This window comes from Athene noctua, chromosome 1 (genome assembly GCF_965140245.1).
Source record: "Athene noctua chromosome 1, bAthNoc1.hap1.1, whole genome shotgun sequence".
Classification (NCBI taxonomy): Eukaryota; Metazoa; Chordata; class Aves; order Strigiformes; family Strigidae; genus Athene; species Athene noctua.
In genome coordinates this window covers 107,618,469-107,638,005 of record NC_134037.1, presented here as the reverse complement: position 1 = coordinate 107,638,005, position 19,537 = coordinate 107,618,469, and the positions used below count along the sequence as shown (strand labels likewise).

At 55.7% G+C, this 19,537-nt stretch overlaps 1 protein-coding gene across 1 annotated transcript; it reads right to left on the bottom strand.

Annotated features, from left to right (window-relative positions):
* Window positions 1-2,361: 2,361 nt before the first annotated feature.
* HLX (H2.0 like homeobox) lies at window positions 2,362-6,618 on the bottom strand. Its single transcript, XM_074926291.1, has 4 exons — window positions 5,539-6,618; window positions 4,741-4,920; window positions 4,058-4,242; window positions 2,362-3,220 (listed from the first exon to the last, which is right to left on the bottom strand). The coding sequence occupies exons 1-4, from the start codon at window positions 6,122-6,124 to the stop codon at window positions 2,858-2,860; spliced, it is 1,314 nt and encodes a 437-aa protein (XP_074782392.1). The 5' UTR covers window positions 6,125-6,618; the 3' UTR covers window positions 2,362-2,857.
* Between the last annotated feature and the right edge of the window lie 12,919 nt (window positions 6,619-19,537).

Sequence of the window (19,537 nt, the reverse complement as noted above, 5' to 3'; positions counted from 1 at the left end):
GAGGCGGAGGGCAGGGAGGCAAAATCAGGCAAAGGGTGAAGGAGTTTTATCCCAGCTCTTTCATTCGGCTCTGAGCATCTTTCTCCGAAGCCTGGGTCCCAACTGCGTTTTTTCCCCTTTTGTAGCGTTATCTTAAAAAGGTGCCACGAAGGCGCTGCCCCTGCTCTCTCCCCAGCCGTGATTCAGTCGGGCATTGCTCTTCCGTTATTGGGAGGGTGGGGGGGTGTACCCGCGTAGCCAGCCCTGCGCTTGAAGGAGGCGCAGATTCCTCTAAACCAAGGGAAGAGAAACTCTTCCCCGACGCGCTTTTCCTTTCTCATCGGACAAGAGCCACCTCAAAGCCCTCTCTCCCACGTGGGTTAGTCCTTAGGAAGCAAAAACAAGGGGCAAACAAATTCATGTGTGTCCGTGAGCAGCGCCACGGTGGTTTATCAGAGGAGAAACCGTCATTTTTCGCTGGACATCGGTCCCACGGCTTCCCTTGCTCTCAGGGGCAGCTCTAATCCTCCGGCAAACCCGCGCAGACAGGCGCAGCGGCGGCCCTGGACACGGCCGCTTTCTGGGGCTGGAGGAGAGCTGAAGGGCCCGTTCCGCGCCCCGAAAAGCCGTGACACCCTTCGTTTCCTCCTTGACAGTGTTTTAAAGGCAGACCCAATTCAGAAGCCTCTTCCAGATTCTTTTCTCCGCTTCCCTGTCCCAGCAGGGCTCGGACGGGGCCGGCGCCCCGAGCGCGCTGCTCTGCGCGGCGCTGCGCGCATCCAGGGGCGCAGCTGAGCTTTGTGCGCGCCCCTAAGGGAAATCTCCCAGCCCGTCCTGTCTCTGGTGGAGCCTCTGCCCGCTGGGTTACGCGTTATTCACCACTTCACCCGTCCCCTCTTGACCCAGCAAGACGGCCGCTTGGCTTCCAGTTTGCCCCAGCTCCTTTTGCCCTAGTGCTTGTGGCGGGGGGATGCTGTCGGCATTTCCTTCTCCTTCCTCGGGTGTTTGCTCCTGCCGGAGTCCCCCTGCTAGCAGGGGTGGCCCCGAGGACCGTGTCCTCCCCGGCAAACCCCCCCGGCCCCGAAGGATTTCTCGCCTGAGCCCTCAGAGAAGGAGCAGGCGAGGGCCGGGCGCTCGCCCGCCTCCACATCGCCGGAGGACACCGGGCATTTGTCAGTCCTTCGCCTTATTTTTCCGTCCCCCCTTTCCTTCTAACGGTGCGAGAGGCTTAGCGCCCAGCATGGGCGGGGGGGGCGGCTTCTCTTGGCCTGCCCTCGCCCTAACCTCCCTGGGCAAAATCCGGCCTCCCCCGGTCCCCCGCGTGATTTGCAAACGGGACGCTCCCATGAGGGCCCCGCAGGAGGCCCCGGGGCACAAAACGCGCTTCCCAGCGGGCAAGGACGGGGCGTCCCGCCGCTGCGGCTCTCGCTTTCACCGGCGGTGCCGGGGGAGGGAGGGGGGGGGGGGGAAGCAGGCTGGACGAGAAGCGACCCCTTCGCCCCCCCCGTGCCCCGGAGGAGCGGAGCACCGGGAGCCGGGCGCTATTTTCCGAGGAGCGGAGCCGGCTATGAACCCGACAGAAGCCGGCGGATCCCGGCCTGGACCCCGGGGAGGGGGGGCCCGACAGAGCCGCCCTTCCGCCCCGGTCGCTCCCCCCGGGGAGGGCACCCAGCCCCCCAGTACCGGCCGAGGCAGGGGGACAGGCCCCGTGGACGGACACGGACACACACACACACACACCCCCCACACACACCCCCCGGCCCGGCGCAGCCCCGCGCTCCCGCCCGCCGCCGCGCACAGCGCCTGCGTGACGTCACAGCGCGCCCCCGGGCCGCACAGCCACGCTGTGACGTCACAGAGCAACACACACACACACACGCCCCCCCCCCGCCGCGGGGGCTCGCGGAGAGCAGCGCGGCAAAGCCGAGCGACACCGAAGCAAAGCTAATACACACACACACACACCCCGCACCCCGAAACGGCCCCGCCGGCTCTTGGCAGCGCCCCTGAGAGTCGCGGGAGTCAAGACAGTCCGGCCCCGTCTTGCACCAAAACCCAGGAGCCATGTCACGAGGTACAGACACACACGGACGCACACGCGGATCTCCAGATGTCATCGGCAACTTTCTCACCGGGGGCACCGTTCTGCGTAATCAAATCCGGTCCTTGTCATCTCCTCCATTAGGAAAGGAAGGGGGAAAGGAAAGAAAAAAAAAAAAAAAAAAAAAAAGGAGGCTGCCTCGGGAGGCTTCCAAGGCGAGGAGAGACAGCGGCTGCTTTGCGGGGGGCGAAGGGAGCGTGGGGCAACCTCACCGGCCCTCTCCCCTGGTCAATAGACTGACGTGGTTACAAACCATAGCAAACATTTTATTTACAGGAGATATATATATATATTTATATATTTTGTCAGTGCAGTATTTCTTGGCCGGATTATTCGAAGCAACACGTTGCAACCAATGAGGACGTTGGCAAAATACTTCACATTGTAAATTGTTCGGGGGGGTGGGCGGGAAGAGAGGGATTTCGGAGCACGTTCTCGGAGTCCCGCGCTCGGGTTTTCTTGGAGAGGACAAGGGGCGGGAGACGGAGAATAAAATAAAAATTTTTTTGAAAAAAAAAAAAAAAAAGAAAAAATAGAGAAATCCTGCTCTCCTGCGAGCAGCGTGGAGGAGAGGCGGCCGCCTCACGCACGGCCGTCCTGGGGCCAGGGCTCTCCGCTCCGGCCGCCTCCCCGGCCCCTCGCCCGGGGCAGGGCCGGGCGCTGGCCGCGGGCGGGAGGGGACCGGTGCCGGGCCGGTCTCTCCGCGCTCCCGGGGCGGAGGAAGGGAGATAAATTAGCGCGCTGGTCCCGGGCGCGGGTGCCGCGGGGCCGCCCCGTCTATAGGCCGCTCCGCGGCTCGGGGCTGGCGGCGGCGGCAGCTGCGGGAGGCGGTGGGGAGGGGAGGCCGGTGCTGCCGGAGGACTTGCCGATCCCGGCGGCGGCGGGCAGGCTCCGCTCGGCTCCCTCAGTCCGTTCCGTGTCGCTGGGGGCCATGTCGAGGGAGTCGGCGTCGCTGCTGTCGCTGTCGCCCTCGGAGCGGCTGGGGCTGCGCTCGGGCTCGGCGGCGGCGGCGGGCGGTGGGACGGCGCGCTGGGCCGCCGGCTCCGGCTCGGGCTCCGGCGGCGGCTCCTTGTCCTTCTGGGCCTGCGCCTCCTTGGAGTGCCGCCACTTCATCCGCCGGTTCTGGAACCACACCTTCACCTGCGGCCGCGCCGCCCTCAGACGGGCGGCACGGCCCCCACCGCGCCCCGCACCGCACCGCGCCCCGCACCGCCCGGTCCCCGCGCTTCCATCGGCGACGAGCAGCAAGGGGAGAAAAGGAGGCGCCGTCCTCATCTCCCTCTGCCCCCACCGGTATGCGACCAAGGTGCTTTTAGCTTTTTTCTCCTTCTAGTTCGCGTGTTTAAATACCAAACGGCCCCCCCCGCCCGTGTTTTGTGTTTGTTTGTTGTTGTTGTTTGGTTGGTTGGTGTTTTTTTTTTTTTATCTCTTCTTCTACTTCTTCCAGGAAACCAAATCTTGCTCAAGAAACCACAGCGTTATACAATTCTGTGCGCTGCGGGCCCTCAATAGTGGAATCATTACAAAGTGGCGTTTAATGATTCCGTTTGAAGAAGAATTTTCACTTCCCCTGAACTAAGGATTTCACAACGCGGGGAGAGATTTAGAAAAAAAAAAAAAGAAGAAGAAGAAGAAAAAAAAAAAAGAGGGGACATTAAAAATAGTGTGTTCTCTCCTACTTCCTTTGACCTAAACTGCCTCCTACAGCGAGTTGCACTTCAGTAAAGCGCACACTGTTGAGCTGCCCCGGCCCTGCTCGCCTCTGTGCTCCGCCAAAACAAAGGGCGAAAGCTCCGCGCCAGGCCGCCAAACGCCGCGGAACCTGCGCGCAAGAGATGCTCGGGGCGAGGTCCTGCTCCTCAGCCAGCCCCGCCAAAGATTAAGGAAGGGAACACGCTTTGCAAACGCTCCCCCCGTCCCCCCGGTATCCCTCTAAAGTGGAAGTAGCATCTGAAATAAACCCGAAGCCGTTCTTACTTGAGCATCTGTCAGCCCCAGCATCGCCGCCAGTTGCTTTCTGTCCGGTTTGGTGACATATTTCTGGATTTCGAACCGTTTTTCTAAACCTTTCCTCTGCAGGTTGGAAAAAACAGCCCTGGACCAGGAGCGTTTCCTCTTGTACGTCTGGGGCAGCGTGTCCTTGGTTAAAACTGCGTACGGACCTGGGGAGGGGGGTGGGGAGAAAAGCGGAGGGAGAGAGAGGGAGACGGCGTTATTACTATCGATGCCTGAAAGGGAGCCCTAAATCGATCAAAATAACAGCCGGCCTGCAGGAAAAGGGGGGGGGGGGACGGGGGGGGGGGGGGGGGACGGACGGACAGGCCCGGGCCAGCGCGGCCCTGCCCGCGTGTGCTTCCTCGGGCAAGGATGGAGCTCTCTGGGACCCCAATTTCTTCCTCTCCCCCCTCCCCGCCCCTTCTCTCTCGGCCCAGGTATTATTTTTGTGCTAGGTGAGATGGTGCTCTGGGTCAGGCCCCAGCCGGCTCTTCCTCCCCCCGCCACGCAGCCCGGCTTTCGCCCAAAAGCTGAGCCTCGCTCGCAAACGTACGCCCCGGCCATTCAAAAGGGAGGCTCCGGGAGGAGAGCGCCTGGGCCGGGGGGGGCTGCTCCGGGCCGGGGGGCCCTGCGCCCCGGGAGGGTCGACGAGGGACGAGATGTACCTGGAAAAGTGTCTTGAAACTGGTGCTGAACTGAGCTCCTTGGGTTTGTGTTTAAGGGACCCAGAATAGCAGAGGCCTCGTTAATGGGGTCTAGAGACGCGAAGAACTGGCTGGCGGAAGGCTGCAAGTTGGGGAGATGAACCCCAGTTTGGCGGCTGGTAGTTAATAAGGAGGTCAGATCTGCGAGCACAGAACAAGGAGAGCTCTGTTATACCGCGGTCGGAACCGACAGCCCGGCACGCTGCGGGCGTAGGGGGTCCCCGGCCGGGGAGCTGGGGCGGGGGCACGGGACGGGACAGCGAGAAGCCGCCTCCTGGCCCCGGGGGCTCTCCCGGGGAGCGGCGGCCGTGCCCCGGCGGTCAGGCATCCTCCGCTGTATTTGCTGCCTTGGTGGGGATGTTTACGCGCCGCGAGGGGGGACGGCTTGCAGCGAAAGCCTTTCAAACGGGCTGCGCCCTCTGAGGCGAAACTCCCCGGCCCGCCCTGGGAAGCGGGGCACGCTTCGGGCCCTATTTTTACTCTATCTCTTGTTTTTCCCGGCGGCGCAAATCCTGCGCCGGGGGCCGCAGCCATGCGCGGGGCCGGGGAAGGGGCGGGGGGGGGGGAAGCTATTTTAGTGAGCGCTACTGGAAACTCGGATTTACCACGCTTTTTTCTTTTTTTTTTTAATAACCTTTTTCTCGGCTGGATCGGAAAGTTTTCAAATCGCGGGTACATTCGCTAAGAATCGTAGTAACAGATTAAACAAAAGAGCCCCGAGAGCGCTAGCGTGGAAAGCGGGCAAGCCAATTTCTCTACCTCTCAGCGTGTTGCCTTCCTTGACTTTGGGGTCAAACTCCGCCGACAAAATGCGGTCGATGCCGAATTTCAGGTCCTTGCTGGCGGGCGCCGGCGCCGAGCCGTGCGTGTGGCCGCCCGGCAGCCGGGCGGGGGCCGGGGCGCCCCCGCCGCCCCCCGCCGCCGCCGCCGCCGCCGCCGCGGGGGAGCGGTGCTGCGGGGGGCGGTGGTGGTGGTGGGAGTGGTAGGCGGCGGAGAGCGGCGAGAGGCGCGGCGGGAAGGCGGCGGCGGGGGCGTCGGGGGCCACGACGGGCGTGGGCCGGAGCGGCGAGGCGGCGGCGGCGTGGAAGGGACCGCCGCCGTGGTGGACGGCTCCCAGAGCCGGCGGCATCCCGGTGCCGGAACCTCCGGGCAGGGTGTCGGCGGGTCCTCCCGCCGCCTCGCCGCCGGCGTGGAGGATGTCGGCGATGCAGAAGGAGGGTTTCTTCGCCGCCGCGGCGTCTAGCGGGAAGCAGCCGCCGGCTGCCGGCCCCGATGCCGAGCAATAGGCCGCTGACCACAAGCTGAAGTTGGAGGCGTAGAAAGGAGCCAGCCCGGCCGTGTACATCCTGGCCCGCGGAGGGGACGCGCCGCTCCGCCGCTCAGCTCCCGGGGACGCGCCGCGGAGCTGCCCGCTGCCCCGAGCGCATGGGGAAGGGATGGCGGCGGCGAGAGGCGGCTGGCGGAGCGCTTGCCGGAGGGGCAAAGGGGTGGGGGGGGGAACCAACCACCAGGGGAAGAAAAAAAAAAAGTAAAAAAAAAAAATGTAAAAAAAGAAAATGGAAAAAGTCCCCAAAACCCACGGCGAGACGGAAAGAGCGAGCGGGAGAGGAGCGGAGCGGCGCAAACAAAACAAACCCCAAACCAAACCCCCTTTCCTCGCACTGGGGGAGAAAAAAAAAAAAATACATCCACCCCTCCCCAAAACTTTCTCTGGCAGTGACACTCCCGGCTCCGGAGCAGCCCTCGCTCCCTCCCCGCGCCCAATCCGCGATCCGCGGGGCCGGGCAGCACCGCCCGCCGACACGCCCACGGCAGGGCCGGGTCGCGGGTGGGGGCCACCGCGCCGCCAGCGCGCAACTGCGCGCTGGCGGCGCGGTGGCCCGCACCCGCGCCACGGCCCTGCCCGGTTTGCCCCGCAAGGTACCCACCCCACCCACCCCCACCCCCTTAAATTCCACTTTCGACTTTGGAACACCACCACACACCCCACCCCACCCCCCCAAAAAAAAAAAAAAAAAAAAAAAGCGCAAGGGCGTTGCGCTTGCTGCCGCGATTTCCAAACGTTTAAAAGAAACGCGCAGGAAAATTCTTGGCCATCGGGGGCAAGTGCGTCCTCTTGGAAATGATTCCCGAGGAAATGTGTTTCCTTCCCGGGTAAACGAGCCTGGGGTAGACTGGAAGAAAAGGAGTCTGCAACTTTTATCTCGAGCTCCGAGCTTTTCTGGGCCCAGGACACGCTGGATCCTGCATTAGCAGCGACTAATTAATTAATCGTCTTTTGGCCACAATGTCATTTTATAGATTTTTACTGTGGTCTCCAGCCCAGTGGCTGCGTCTTCTTCCACACCAATGTCACCTTAAAAACTAGTTCGTATTTTTGCAAACCTTTGACAACAGAATTGCCCCCATTTTTTTGAAGAATACGATCATAAGCTATATTCACTGCAATAATTTAGGGACAGATTGATCAAAGCGTCATTTACGCTTCTTTCCTCCTCTCAAACATCCACATTTGTCCCGACCTGACTCTGAATAAAACCGTTTCTTTAATTTTAGTTTCACGTAAACCACTCGCTGCCGTTTTGAGCAGGCTCTCGGGTCGGACGATTGCAGGTTTGCTTTGATTTTGTTTCAAAAAAACAATTTTTTTTCTTTTTTTTTTTTCCAAATAGCTTCCCAAATTCTGAAGGTTTTCGGGGAACCGCCAGCAAGGCAAACTATTTTTCTTTCGCCAGGTATGAAGACGTAGCTTCTGTGTGAATATTGAAACCACCTGCGAGCGAGTGTGAGCCCGCTCCTCGGCCGCAGCCCCAAAGGTGAGACTGGTTCGCCAGGAAAAGCCCCACAGCGCTTTGCTGCGCTTTGGGTTTTATTAACGAGACGAAACCGAAAAATAAAGACGGGACGGCTTGCCAAGATGTGTCCGAAACCCGAAGGCGGCCAGAGAAAGGGTTGATGAGGTTTGAACTTTTCCTGCTTCGACAGTGGAAAGCCCCTTTGCCTCGCATCTTCCCCCCACCCCGCTCCTTCACCCCTCCCCCGCGCAGATGACCGCTGCTCTCAAATCGGATCGAACGATTCCGGTTTCACTCGCGTTTCCACGGCCGGGCAGAGCCGCGCCATCACCCCGCCTGAGGGAAGGGCAACGAAGCCCGCGCTGCCCGCTGCATCCCAGCTGCCGACCGCTGCCTTAGATTATTGCCGTGATGGCCACCAACACCTACATCGCTGTTGTTCCACCCCGGGGCCGCTCGCCAGGCAGGCGGGGAGAAAAAAAAAAACCAACCCCCAAAACAAAAAACCCAAACCCCACAACATAAGAAACCCAAACCGCTTTTTTTCCCCTTTATTTTTCAGAGCTGATTTCAAAGCTCCGCTCGCCCCCGAGCAGCACCGGCGGGCAGCGCCCGTTTGCGGGGGCCCCGGGCGGCCCCGACGCGGGGCGCGGCGGCGGGCGCTGCCGCTGCCCGGGAGCCCCGTGGTTCCGCGGGCCGCCGCGCAGAGAGGCGCTCCTTCCGCGCTGCCGTCCCGCCGGGACTCAAATAACCCGAAAAGAAACCCTAAGCGCCTCGCACTAAAGCCCTTGACCCCCGGGCCGGGCCTCGGGAGGGTCGGGAGGGCTGCGGAGCCCCATCCGCGGGGGCAGGTGCCTTCCCGTGGCCCGCCCGCTCCGCGCCCAGCTCGGCAGCGCTGCGCCCCCGCGCATCCTCCGCGGGCGAAGCCAGGAGCACCTGCCTCCCCCCGGCAGGCCGCTCTCTCCCCCGGGGGCCGGGGCGGTCCCATCTCCCCAAAGGCCCGCGCAGGCCGCCCTGCCCGCGCATCTTCCGCCCCGGCGGCCGCGGGGGAGCAGGGCTGCGCGGGCCGGGGGAGGCGGCGGCCCCTCCTCCCCGCGCAAGGAGGGAGAAGGCTGCAGGAAACCCGGGGCTCGCTGCAGTCCAGGTCATCTCCTGTTTTTTGAGAGGTTCCAACTCGGACTAAATGAGCGGATGTGCCTGCGAGATTTGTCCCAAAATAGAAGTGGCTTTAGTATTTTAGGATACAGCAGAAATCCTTATTTCTTCCGGAGAAAAACTTCATAATGAGCGCGAGCACTTCCCTTTTCAATATTTGTGCAACTTTATCTCGACCAGCAAGTTGCTTTGGTGACGCAAATCCGCCCTTGTGTATTGCAACTACAAAAATAAATGCAAGGAAATCAATTCCCTTCTAGCAATGAAAACATAAATATACAGCTGCGACTTTCCCCTTTAATCTTGCTTTCCGAGGGACTCGAGAAGGAGGCGAATGAACTGTGCAGGCGGGAGCGATGCTCTTTTTTTTTTTTTCTTTTTTTAGGAATGGAGTCTCGAATGACTTTTTTTGGTTTTTTTTTTAATCCCTCCCCGAGGCCGACAAAGGAGGTGGGAAAAAAAAATATATTCGAGTTCTTACGAGGGGAAAATAGAAGGGCTAAGCCCGAGGCGCTGCAGCTCCCCGGCCCCACTAGCGGGCACCGGGCCGGGAGCATCCCGGAAAAGGCCGGGCCCCGCCTGCCCGCGCCCCACGGGGAGGACGGGCCGGACCGCTCTTTCGCTATCCCTGCCCCCAGGAGCTCCCCGTCCCGCGTGGAGCTGCGGGCTGCAGGTCGAGCCCACGGACCATGCCGGCGATCCCGCCGCCGGAGCCCCACGGCCGCCCCCCCCTCGCAGCTCGCCCGGCCCCCAGCCCCGGCGGTGGCGGCCCCCGCGGCGGGCTGTTCCCCCGCCGCCCAGCCCCGCCGGGGCTCGGGCCTCCCCCTCCGCCAGCCGCGCTCTTTCCGCGGGCGGGAGGCGGCTGCGCGGCTCCCGGCCCGCTCGGGATGGTGCCGGAGCGCGGAGCGGCCTCCCCGCCCTCCCGCCCGCGGCCGGCCCGCCTTGTCCCTGGGCTTTTAGGCTTTGCCGTGTCGGCCGGTCTGTACCTCTATCGGGACCTAGAAACGTACCTAGTAATATACAGACCCAATGGAAAAGAGTTGGAAAATCCTACTCGCTCTCTAGGACTACTTTTGAACATAATTTTTGAAACCCCTCTCCAAAGCCTCCGGGGAGGCGCTTTGCTGGGGTGGCATTACCGGGGTCGCTGCCGTTCCCATCCCCGGCTCCCGTCCCCCCGCCGCCGCCGCCCCCGGGGTCCCGCCCGCGCTGCGCAGCGCCGAGCACCCGCCGGGCCCCCGCCCGCCCCGGCCCCAAAGCCCGTTCTCTGTCGCCACCTGGCGAGCTGGCCCGCGCCGGGCCCGGGCCCGGACCCCCACCCAAGGCACCCCCGGGACGTGGGTCTCCCCGCTAAATCCCACCCCCGCCGCTCCCGGGTCCCTGCGAGCTGGGAGCAAGCAAATTTGCGGAGCCAAGCGCAAAATAGCTGCACCCGCCCCGGGCTCCTGCTGCTTGCCGGGTGGGCAGGAGCCTCTTGCAGGTTGCCGGGGGGAGTGTGTGTGTGTGTGTGCGCTGGCCGCTCCCCTCCCCAGCAGCGCCCCGGGAAGCCGGGAATCGGGGCCGCCAAACCCGAGCCCCCCCCCCCCCCCCGAGCCCCCCCGGGGACTGTCAGCCGGAGGCAGGTCTGTGCCACAAGGCCGGTTGGGCTTCCCCTGGCTGAGCAACAGTTGGTTATCTGAAATGCTCAGGAGAAGCACAGGCGCTGCGGGCAGGAACTGCCCAGAACCACAAGTGAATTAAGTGACCAAGCTGGTCAACTCCTCGACATTTCCCCTCCATTGCTCCATGTGTTACTTCGCTGCGTACCTGTGTCAGTAAGTAACGACTGATGCGACGTCATTTGCAGGCGGGATCTGGGTTTCCATGTGGTAGGACAGGATTTCGTGGCTCCTATGGGTACATTGGCACTGGTGTTTGTGTTTGGGTCAGGGCATGCTTTGGGAGGCAATCACCCGATTGATTCTGATCGCTTGCAGCTTTACATCACAGAGAGGCCCTGTGGTGGGCAAGCAGGCATCCCTGATGGGAATTGAATCCATAGGGCATGTAAAATTACTCGGAAGCAAAATCCCCCTGAAATGCCTATACTGTAGTTGTCTGAAAGCTCCATGGGGTTTCTGCATGTGAGGAGTCCTGAGAATTGTCCGTATGTTACAGCAGAATAGGTCCCACTGCATAGTCCGTACGTTAGCGCAGACCAAAGCCCGAGGCTCCCCGCTCCAGGAGCCACTGAGCCAGAGACTTGTTCTCGCACTTGCACGTTTGCACTGTGTGTCTTTCTTTCAACTTCTGGTCTGGTGAAATACATCCGATCCTGTGAAGCTGATGGGTTTCAAGCAGAGAGAATTTTTGCATTCTCCCAAATGCTGTGTAGTCCCTCAAGTCCCTTCAGACAGAGCAGGGACCTGAGAACACCGATTCCCCTCTGCCCCTGAGTGCCTGGCTCAGAGGTCTGGGATGTGGAAGGGCACTGCATCTTTCCACAGCCATGTTACAGAGAAAAGGGGTGACCTTTTTTTTTTTTTTTTTTTTTTACATATAAAGCTGCAGGTACATGAATCTTAAATAAGGGTCAGGGTAATAAATAGCAGTTGGAAAGAAGCACCTCTCCGCAGCCCCAGGAAAGGAGGCTTCGTTCTGAGGAGCGGCAGAGTCAGGACAGTCCCTTCCTCAGGGTTTCCTACGGGTTAGAGCAGGCAGGTCCTGCCCACTGTGATGGCTTCCATGAAGACCATTTTTAGGCATCTGATGCTGTGCTGAGAGCCGGGCACCGTGAGCCTGCAATGCTCGAAGGGTTTAAGCTGTTCAAAATTGAAGTACTGGTCTCCCACACCCACTCCATCCCTGCCTGCCCGTTCCTATGCATGGGGATGTCAAACTAGAAAAGGTTTTTTTGCTGTCACAGTTCCCCAAACTAACTTCTTTATCATGTGGCCAGCCAGGCTGAAGGAGTTTAGGGAAACATGCATTTGGGGAGGGGGAGTGGCAGGACTGCTGCTGCCCTCTTCTAGTTTACTCTAACCTCTCACCCATTAATTTAAGCACTGCTTCTTGGAGCTGCTTTCTGCAGCCTAAAATGTGTCCTTCTTGCATGGAAAGACCCTGAGTTTGCTTTCATTTCCATTGGCACAACTGATTTCATTGATTACTCCACCTTTACACTGCAGTTGGACCCGTAATCTGCTTGCAGAGTTACCACAGGCTAGCTGTGATTTCCCAGGCCACACCAACAGAGAGGTCTGCAGAGAGCTGGTCTGCAGTTAACCCCCCAGTACCTGATTAAAAGTGATGTGATGTGCAGAAGTGCTGACCCCCTGCCATAATGTGCAACAGCTGATGAGAGAAGCATTTGCAGGCACACGCTGGGTTTAGTTTGCCCAGTGTAGAGTGACTAAAACCAAGCATAAAATGAAGGTGATTCGACCCTCAGTGCAGAAGGATCATCCACGGCTATTTCCTAAATCTTACAGGAGAGTATAATTACACCCATTTTCAGCTGAGACCCAAAGGGGCAGCTCCTTAACTGAGGAAAACTGCTGCTGTTGAGGACAGGCTCAGGATGTCTTAGTTCAAGTTGTGTATGTAGGTGCAAGTACAGACGGAAGCCAAAGGGGTGTTTTTTTATTCCCATAGTGGGTCATCACCCCTATGATTTTGTCAGAGGAACCCCATCTATTTCCACAAATCCAAACTGATGCTGTAGGCCCACTGCCCCTCTAGCGGCAGTACATTAAAGGCACTGCGCAGAAAAGCCGCTCAGTACTGAAGAAGGAAATACTAATAACTGCCTAATAAAAGTTTTAGTAAGAAACAGTTTCCTCCTTCTTGCCAACAGCGGTCAAAAATGTGGGGAAGCTGGAAATAAAGCTATCAGAATGCAGTTGCATAAAAGGCAAAATCAAGCCCTGAAGGAAATCAAGTTTCTAGAAGAAAATTGCTCTGTAAAACTCATCTGGACTTGAGAACAGTTAGTGTTTTTCTTCCAACACTCCTTTCATGTTTTAAGCGGACTTAAATGCAGTAGGTACACATCAGTCCACCTTTAAAACCAGCTCTTTCCTTGCTATTAGCATATATAAAATCCCAGCAGAATAATGCCATCACAGCTCTTAAAAAAAAAAATCCCATTTTAACCTTTTTGCCCAAGGGAGTTGCTTTCTGGTGGATGCCAAATGGAAGTGCCAGCCAGGGAAGTTTTATGGTCTCAAAACCAAGCATGCCAGATCATACAGGGTGTACACAGCACCCTCCATGCCTGCTTTGCTCGCTGGAACTGAATCTGCCCTGAATAAAGCCCAGCCATCACTTCTCAGCTCCATGGGCAGCTTATGGCTTCCCCGTGCCAGGCTCCACCAGGATGACCCAGGTCCACTCCCTGTGAAACACCCAGGAGGGTGGGGAGATGCTCTCGGAGCTGAGCATAAGATATCCCCTTCCCAGCTGCGGGTTTGGGATGCTGCCTACAGCAATAGCCATTCCTCTGCGCCTTCGGCAAATGGAAACAAAAACAGAGGAGGCGCAGTCAGTGGAGTAACGCAGCACACAGGGGAAGTAATTTCCTACTGATACCTCTAACACATCATTTTATATCTCGATGCCTGGGATCTGGTTACCTTTACCTTAGCCAAAAGACTGTAGCAGTCATAAAATGTATTTTAATTTTATGTCTTCTAGAAAACTTTATCATGAGATTTTTATTATCTGTCCTGCAGCAGTGAATTCCAAAGGTTCATTATCTCCCGTGTCTGCCTTTGCTGTCCTGTCCTTATTTTTTTCCCCTAACTCCTCATCTCCTTGAGGCATCCATTCATCCTGGAATTGTGAAATGGAAAGAAAAAAAGGCAAGACTGACCAGTTTTTCCTTTCATTTGTCACCGTGTCTAACCCAGATGTTTACCCTTGCCCCCCAGACGTATAAACTCTTTTCCAAGCCAAGACATTCTCTTTCTCCCAGCTAAACGATCTGGTTCATTCTGAGGCCACACTGAATGCTAATACGAATCTCAACACGTTTCAAGTCTCAGCCTAACTTTGCGAGTAATAAAGACATCGAGGACGGTCTCATCACTGTGATCTTTCCCAAACACTAACGAAGCAGCACCCTCTAGCGCAAGCTAACAATAAAATCTACAATAGCAACAACCCCCCTGGGTCAAATTCAGTCTTGGTGCATCGCCACTGGAACCGCTGGGGATGAGCTCAACCTCAAGGCTTTTCCCTTCTGCGTTCTGAAGCTTTCCCAGATTTCCTCCCTAGGACCCCCATGGATGCTTTGGGTACCCGTCGGATGCTGGACGTTGCCCAGGTCTCCAGCAGACCCAGGCGGCAGCATCGCCTGCAGACAGGCGGCACAGGCTCACCATCGTGCCATGCTGCTTTCATTTCTGTGGGATGCTGCTGCCCCAGAAAGCCTGGAGGTAAGAAATGTTCGTTACCAAGAGACTGCCCCGGGTCTGGGCTGTTTGGAGACCTGTGAGAGGGATCCTAGCTGGTTTGAAAGGACTGGGGACAAAAGGGAGGGTGAAAAAGGGGTTGGCTGATGCAGGGAGGGGGCTGAGCCTAGGTCTTGGGCTGTGGGAAGCAGGGCTGGGGTGTGGAGGGGGGACCAGGACTTTTGCACAGAGAAAGGCGCTGGTTTCTGGGAGAGTTGGGGACTGACCGGGTGTGAAAGCTGAGACTGAGGGCAATGTGGTGTTGTATTACTTCTGGTGCGCTTTTCTTTCATTACTAGCAATTTCCACAGGTTTCATCAGTTTTATTGTTGTTAGGAGGAAGAACACAAAAATGACACAATTTTGGCAAACCCTGAGCAGGGGGTAACCGGCAGTGTGAGCAAGGGGGAGCAGGGTCATTCCTGGATGCCATCGGCCACAATGCAGAGGCAAGTTAACTGTGTCATGTCCCGCACAAAATCCCATCGCCTGAGCGCACATCTAGGGATTTTATAAAAACACGGAGCTCTCTCACGCTCTAAAAATAACAGTGAGTAAATGGCTACTCGAGATTTTGTAAAAATGAAAAAAAAAACATACCTGCTTAACCAGAGGTGGAAATTTTGTCTAACATTTCAAGGCTAGACCTTCCTTTCATTAAGAGCTAGAAGGGAGCTGCAGCGCTTAAGCCAGGGAAGGAGAATAAATCCCTCAGTGTCAAACCAAGGTGATGCTGAGGTTTGGGAGCCAGGGTGTGCCCACACAAACACAGGGGTGAGCGTTTGCCCTGGGCACATGTGGCTTCTTACAGGGCAAAAAGCAAAGCCAGAGCCCTGGGGAAAGCAGGCGAGGCACCAGAGCTAATGAGCTGTGAGGTGGTTTCACCTACCTCTAATGCTTCTGCTTTTTAATGTACTGGGCACATCGTGAGCCCAGCTGTGGCTTCAGCGTTAAAGGGAAATGTAGGGAATGATGCTTTTTCTTGAGACGTGATAAATAATGGCCGAGGCTATGATTTGGTTTTGGGAGTGCTATTTTTAGCTTGATGACAAGGAATTTCAGGGTGAGGTCGGACCGTGCGGGTAAGGGGGTGGTGGTGGCCTGAAGCCATCTCAGCGCTCTCCAAATGTGAGGCTGCGCTGGGGAGGAAGCAGAGGCGGTTGGAGGGAGGCTGGACCTCTTCCCTCACCCAGCCCAGGCAGCCACGGGGTCCTGCGGGAAACAGGGCAGCAGTGTTTTGCCCCTGGGCTGTAGTGATGCTCCAATTTTCTGGAGCAGCCCTTTGCCCCCATCCCCATTCCCTACCACCTCTGGGGGCCATCGTACTGTGGCTGAATATGGCCCTGCTGGGCTGGGAAGGGGATATCTTACGACAGACGCGAAAACCCATAGCATTGGAGAGAAGAAATGGTTCTCTACCTTCTCTGTCTATGCACTGTATTTTACTATTCTCTTCAAATGAAGCAAACATGGTTATTTCCCTTTAGGTGTTCCTGGTGCAAGAGTATTTAATTGAAAAATGGTTCTTTAATGCTAATGGGAATTATACTCCTAGCGTGATTTATATTAATAAGGCATGTGCAGTTCCTTCGTACATTCAGACCCAGATGGGAAATGGGATTTTTTTTTTTTTTTTCTGTCCTTCCACACAACATCTGATGAAGTGCTCCAAGCATACAATTTAACAAGCTATTCTCCTCTGGCCTTACAGATGAAAAATAGTCCGTTGTGTCAACTCCTCAGATGCCTATTTTTACACCTTCTGTTTGTTCTTAGTTTGACGTTGTTAATCACGGTCCCACCAAAGCCCCATTGTTCAGCTCTTCAAGAAGAATGTTGTTATATTGACTGTTTGTGCGTCAGCCCAGCTCTCTCTGGAGCTGCACTTGGATGAAATTAGATAATTTCCATTAGGAGAACAGGCATTATTAGTCCCCAATGCCAAATTGAAAAGAGAGCCAAGATTACTATTTCTGGCCGTGTTCACCTCAGGAAGGAACCTTCTCAGCTTTAATGGGATTTTGCTATTGTTGGTTGCCTTCTGTTTGACACTGGGCCAGCAGGGTTGAAAATTGTTTAGAAAGCTGCATGAAATATAATAGAGCCCAAGCCATTTGCTGCAGCACATTCCAGCGTGATGTTTATTTGGAAAAAAAAAAAAAAAAAAAAAAAAAAAGAAGAGGGAAAAAAAATTATTGTCCTTGGCAGAAAAAAAAATCCCACTAACTTGACTCTCAGAACATATGCTTCTTGTTGCTGTTGTGCTTTCAAACCGTGCTGCCAGGACTGGCACGTTACATACAGAAGTGATGAATCTAATACTATTTGTAATGATCTACAAGACTTGTAGAAGCAGATTATAGGCACTGGCAGCCACTTTATGACAGGAAAACAAGGTGAGGGATGATACCAGGTCAGGTCCAAAGGATGAAGTCAAGCCCCACGTTTGTCAATAAACCATGCATCTTCATCTTCTGCAGCTCGGTCTTCCCATCTATAAAATGAGGTCAAGCACACATCTCTACCACCCAAAGAAATTAGGACATGTGCTCCCTGGACTTTGCCTTTGCGGGTGCTGGGGGTCTTCTGAGCCAGGCTCAGCCTGTCCATGGCCCCGGGTGCACAGCCCTGCGTGTCCCACTGCCTGCCTTGACCCAGAGGTGGCCAGGCTCTGCTGTTGCAGTTACTGTTTGGAGGGCAGCTCTCCTTTCTCCCCTTCGTTGTGCCCCTCACCGTCACCTCACCCAAACACCTCACCTGCATCTCAGGACGCTAATCCTTGACATCATCCAGTGTGAGATTGGGGATGGTGGGCTGAACTCTTACTCAGTCCTGAATTCCCCATGGGTCTTTTTCTGCTCCATATAGTACCGTTTTGTTCTCTGAATGCCGTCTTAAAATAATTATTAATGAAAGCAGAGTTGACTTTGGAGCGAAAGTTTCCGGTTCCTTGGCATTTCCAACGTGTAAGCTATCTAAGGGTATTGAAATGCAGGACATTTTTTGGATGAGATCAGAATCCAAAAACACATTTTCCCTCCAGGCCCCTTCGGAGCCAGACTCACCTTTACTGCACTTTACCTCTTGTCTATTCAAGCCCATAAGAAGCTGAGTAAATAGAACAAAGTTACCCATCTTTAGAAAAATAAATAGAACTAGCAATCTTCAAAGCCTTCAGAGGAGGATTCATGCAACAATGCCGACGTTATCCCCAGGGCAATAAACCAGAGTGCTCCTTTGTTTATATAACCTAGTATTTACTTCTATTTTAACCAACAAACATTGACTGATTGCATAGTCTTGGCTTGAAACCATCCACCAAATAATTAAAAATACAATTAGGCTAGAAGAAAAAAAAACAGAGCAGACATTAGCCGACACATTTCCTCCACACAAAGCTGCCACCTGCCTGAGTGGAGCTGCTCCAACTCAGCCAGAGCAAAGCAGCAAACCCAACACCTGAGACCCTACCTAGACCCAGAGCACTGGCTGCTCCCACAGAGACTCTTGTGGAGCTGAGCTTGTGGGTGCAGTTCAAATTTGGCAGGTCCTGGGTCCTTATCGTGCTTGCTCATCTCCCAGATCAGCTATCCAGTGGCACTGGCATTTTTAGAAGAGGCTGGGTCTGAAGCTGACCCCAGGTTGTCCCTGCTCAGAGCATCCTTTGGCGCCTGCCTGACACAAGAGAGGTTTTGGGCAGACTGTAGGAGAAGATGATGCCCCTTCACCATGAGGTTTGGCAGCTAGGCTCCCCCAGAAGGTTTCCTTTGTCTCTTTCTCTCCCCACTGCCCCAAGCTGCAGGTAAGTGCTGTGCCACCATGCAGGTCACCCACTGGTTTTGCAGCCCAGTAGGAAACAAACTGGTCCCAGTGCAACCTGTCGTGGAAAGTGACCCCCAGAAGCTTGCAGAGGCACACATGTGTGCCCCCAGATTCCATCCTAATTGCCACCCCTGGCAGCTGCAGGCAGTGAGGCCCTTGTTATTTGGACATGTCGGGGCGAGGCTTATGGGTCCCAGCTGGAAACGTCCAGATGATGCTCAGGTCCCTGTTTTCACCCTTCAGTAAACTCTGGAGCTGACTCAATGAGTGAAACGTTCAGAAACTGTAGGTTAGACAAAAAATATTCTGTGTTTACAAGGCTGGGGGAGCTCAACTGCACCCTAGCTATCTCTTCACATAGAGCATTTGTCTTCTCACCGACCTTTTAATTTTTTCCTCTTCATGCTGTGAAATGTTCATTGTCTCCCGCTAAGGAAAGTTTGATAAGGATCTTGCTGAGAGTGGCTTTTAGGAAAACCCATTGCTCTGAAAAGGAACCAACCATTGTAGAGCCAGCACTTCAAAGTTATAGCAGTATCTTGGGTTTTTGTACCAAATAAATAAATAAAATGAAGATGAACAATGTGTTTCCATTTAAGGGGGAGTGTGGGAAAATACAGGTCTCATCAGACTGGGAAGCAGAGTGGTATATGCTGACTAAGAGACTGGAAATAGCGTGGCCGTCAATTGAAGGAATTCAGAGTTGAATAATCATGTTGAGCAGCCAACGTCAGATGGGAACCGTGGCCCCAAACCTGTTCATTTGAACTCATCGGGATTCACATGAGAAAACACACATTGGCTCCACATGTTGCTTGTGGTTTCAGGGGAAGCTCAGGGCCAGGCCAGCCCTGCTGCCGAGCAGGCACAAGCGTGCACCCGCCTGGATATCCACTGTAGAGCTACTTTTCCAGCACAAGAGGTCATGCAGGTTGTACGTGTCACCTTATGTTGCAACCAAAGCTGATGCCAGCCCTTGCAAAACTTTTCTCTTTGGCTTCAGACACCTCTGTGTGGGAGCTCACTGCCTTGCTGTTCAACCTAATCGTCCCCTCAGCACTTTTGTTTGTATTTGGGATCAAGGTCCTGGCTTACAACGGGACAGCAGAGCATTACTTTTGCCTTCGCTAAGGCATTTTCCACCCTTCACCCAGCAATGGCTCATGAGTGCCCAGCTTCAGTCAGATGCTTCAGGTCTAAGAAAAGTGTCCAGGATGTCAGTGATGATGGGACACTATTCCTTGGCTCTTCCCCCTTTTTGCATTTGCACCCCAAGGTGAGGGTGGTTCGGCTGTAAGTGATGGGGACCTGTGCCATGGCTCCATTCTGTGTCACCACCACCCCCAGTTCAGCCCAGCCATTAGGGATGGTCCAACTGTCCTTCAGTGTTTTCTTTTATTGATACTTAGCCCTTTTTTTTTTTTTTTTTCTTGGCTGTTGAGGAAAGGAGAAAAGAGCAGGAGTGATCCCATCCTTTGGTGCTGTGGGACTTGGTGCTGTTTTAATAATAACAACAAAATATTGAAAGGGAAAAAAATTGCAGTATATCAGCAT

Bases quoted from the DNA above. Each gene is read 5' to 3' on its own strand.
- HLX (XM_074926291.1), bottom strand. From the start codon at position 6,124: ATGTACACGGCCGGGCTGGCTCCTTTCTACGCCTCCAACTTCAGCTTG. The intron at 4,921-5,538 runs GTAGAGAAATTG...CTGTGCTCGCAG, and splicing joins GGAAGGCAACACGCTGAGAG to ATCTGACCTCCTTATTAACT. The intron at 3,221-4,057 runs GTAAGAACGGCT...GCGCGGCCGCAG, and splicing joins TGGGGCTGACAGATGCTCAA to GTGAAGGTGTGGTTCCAGAA.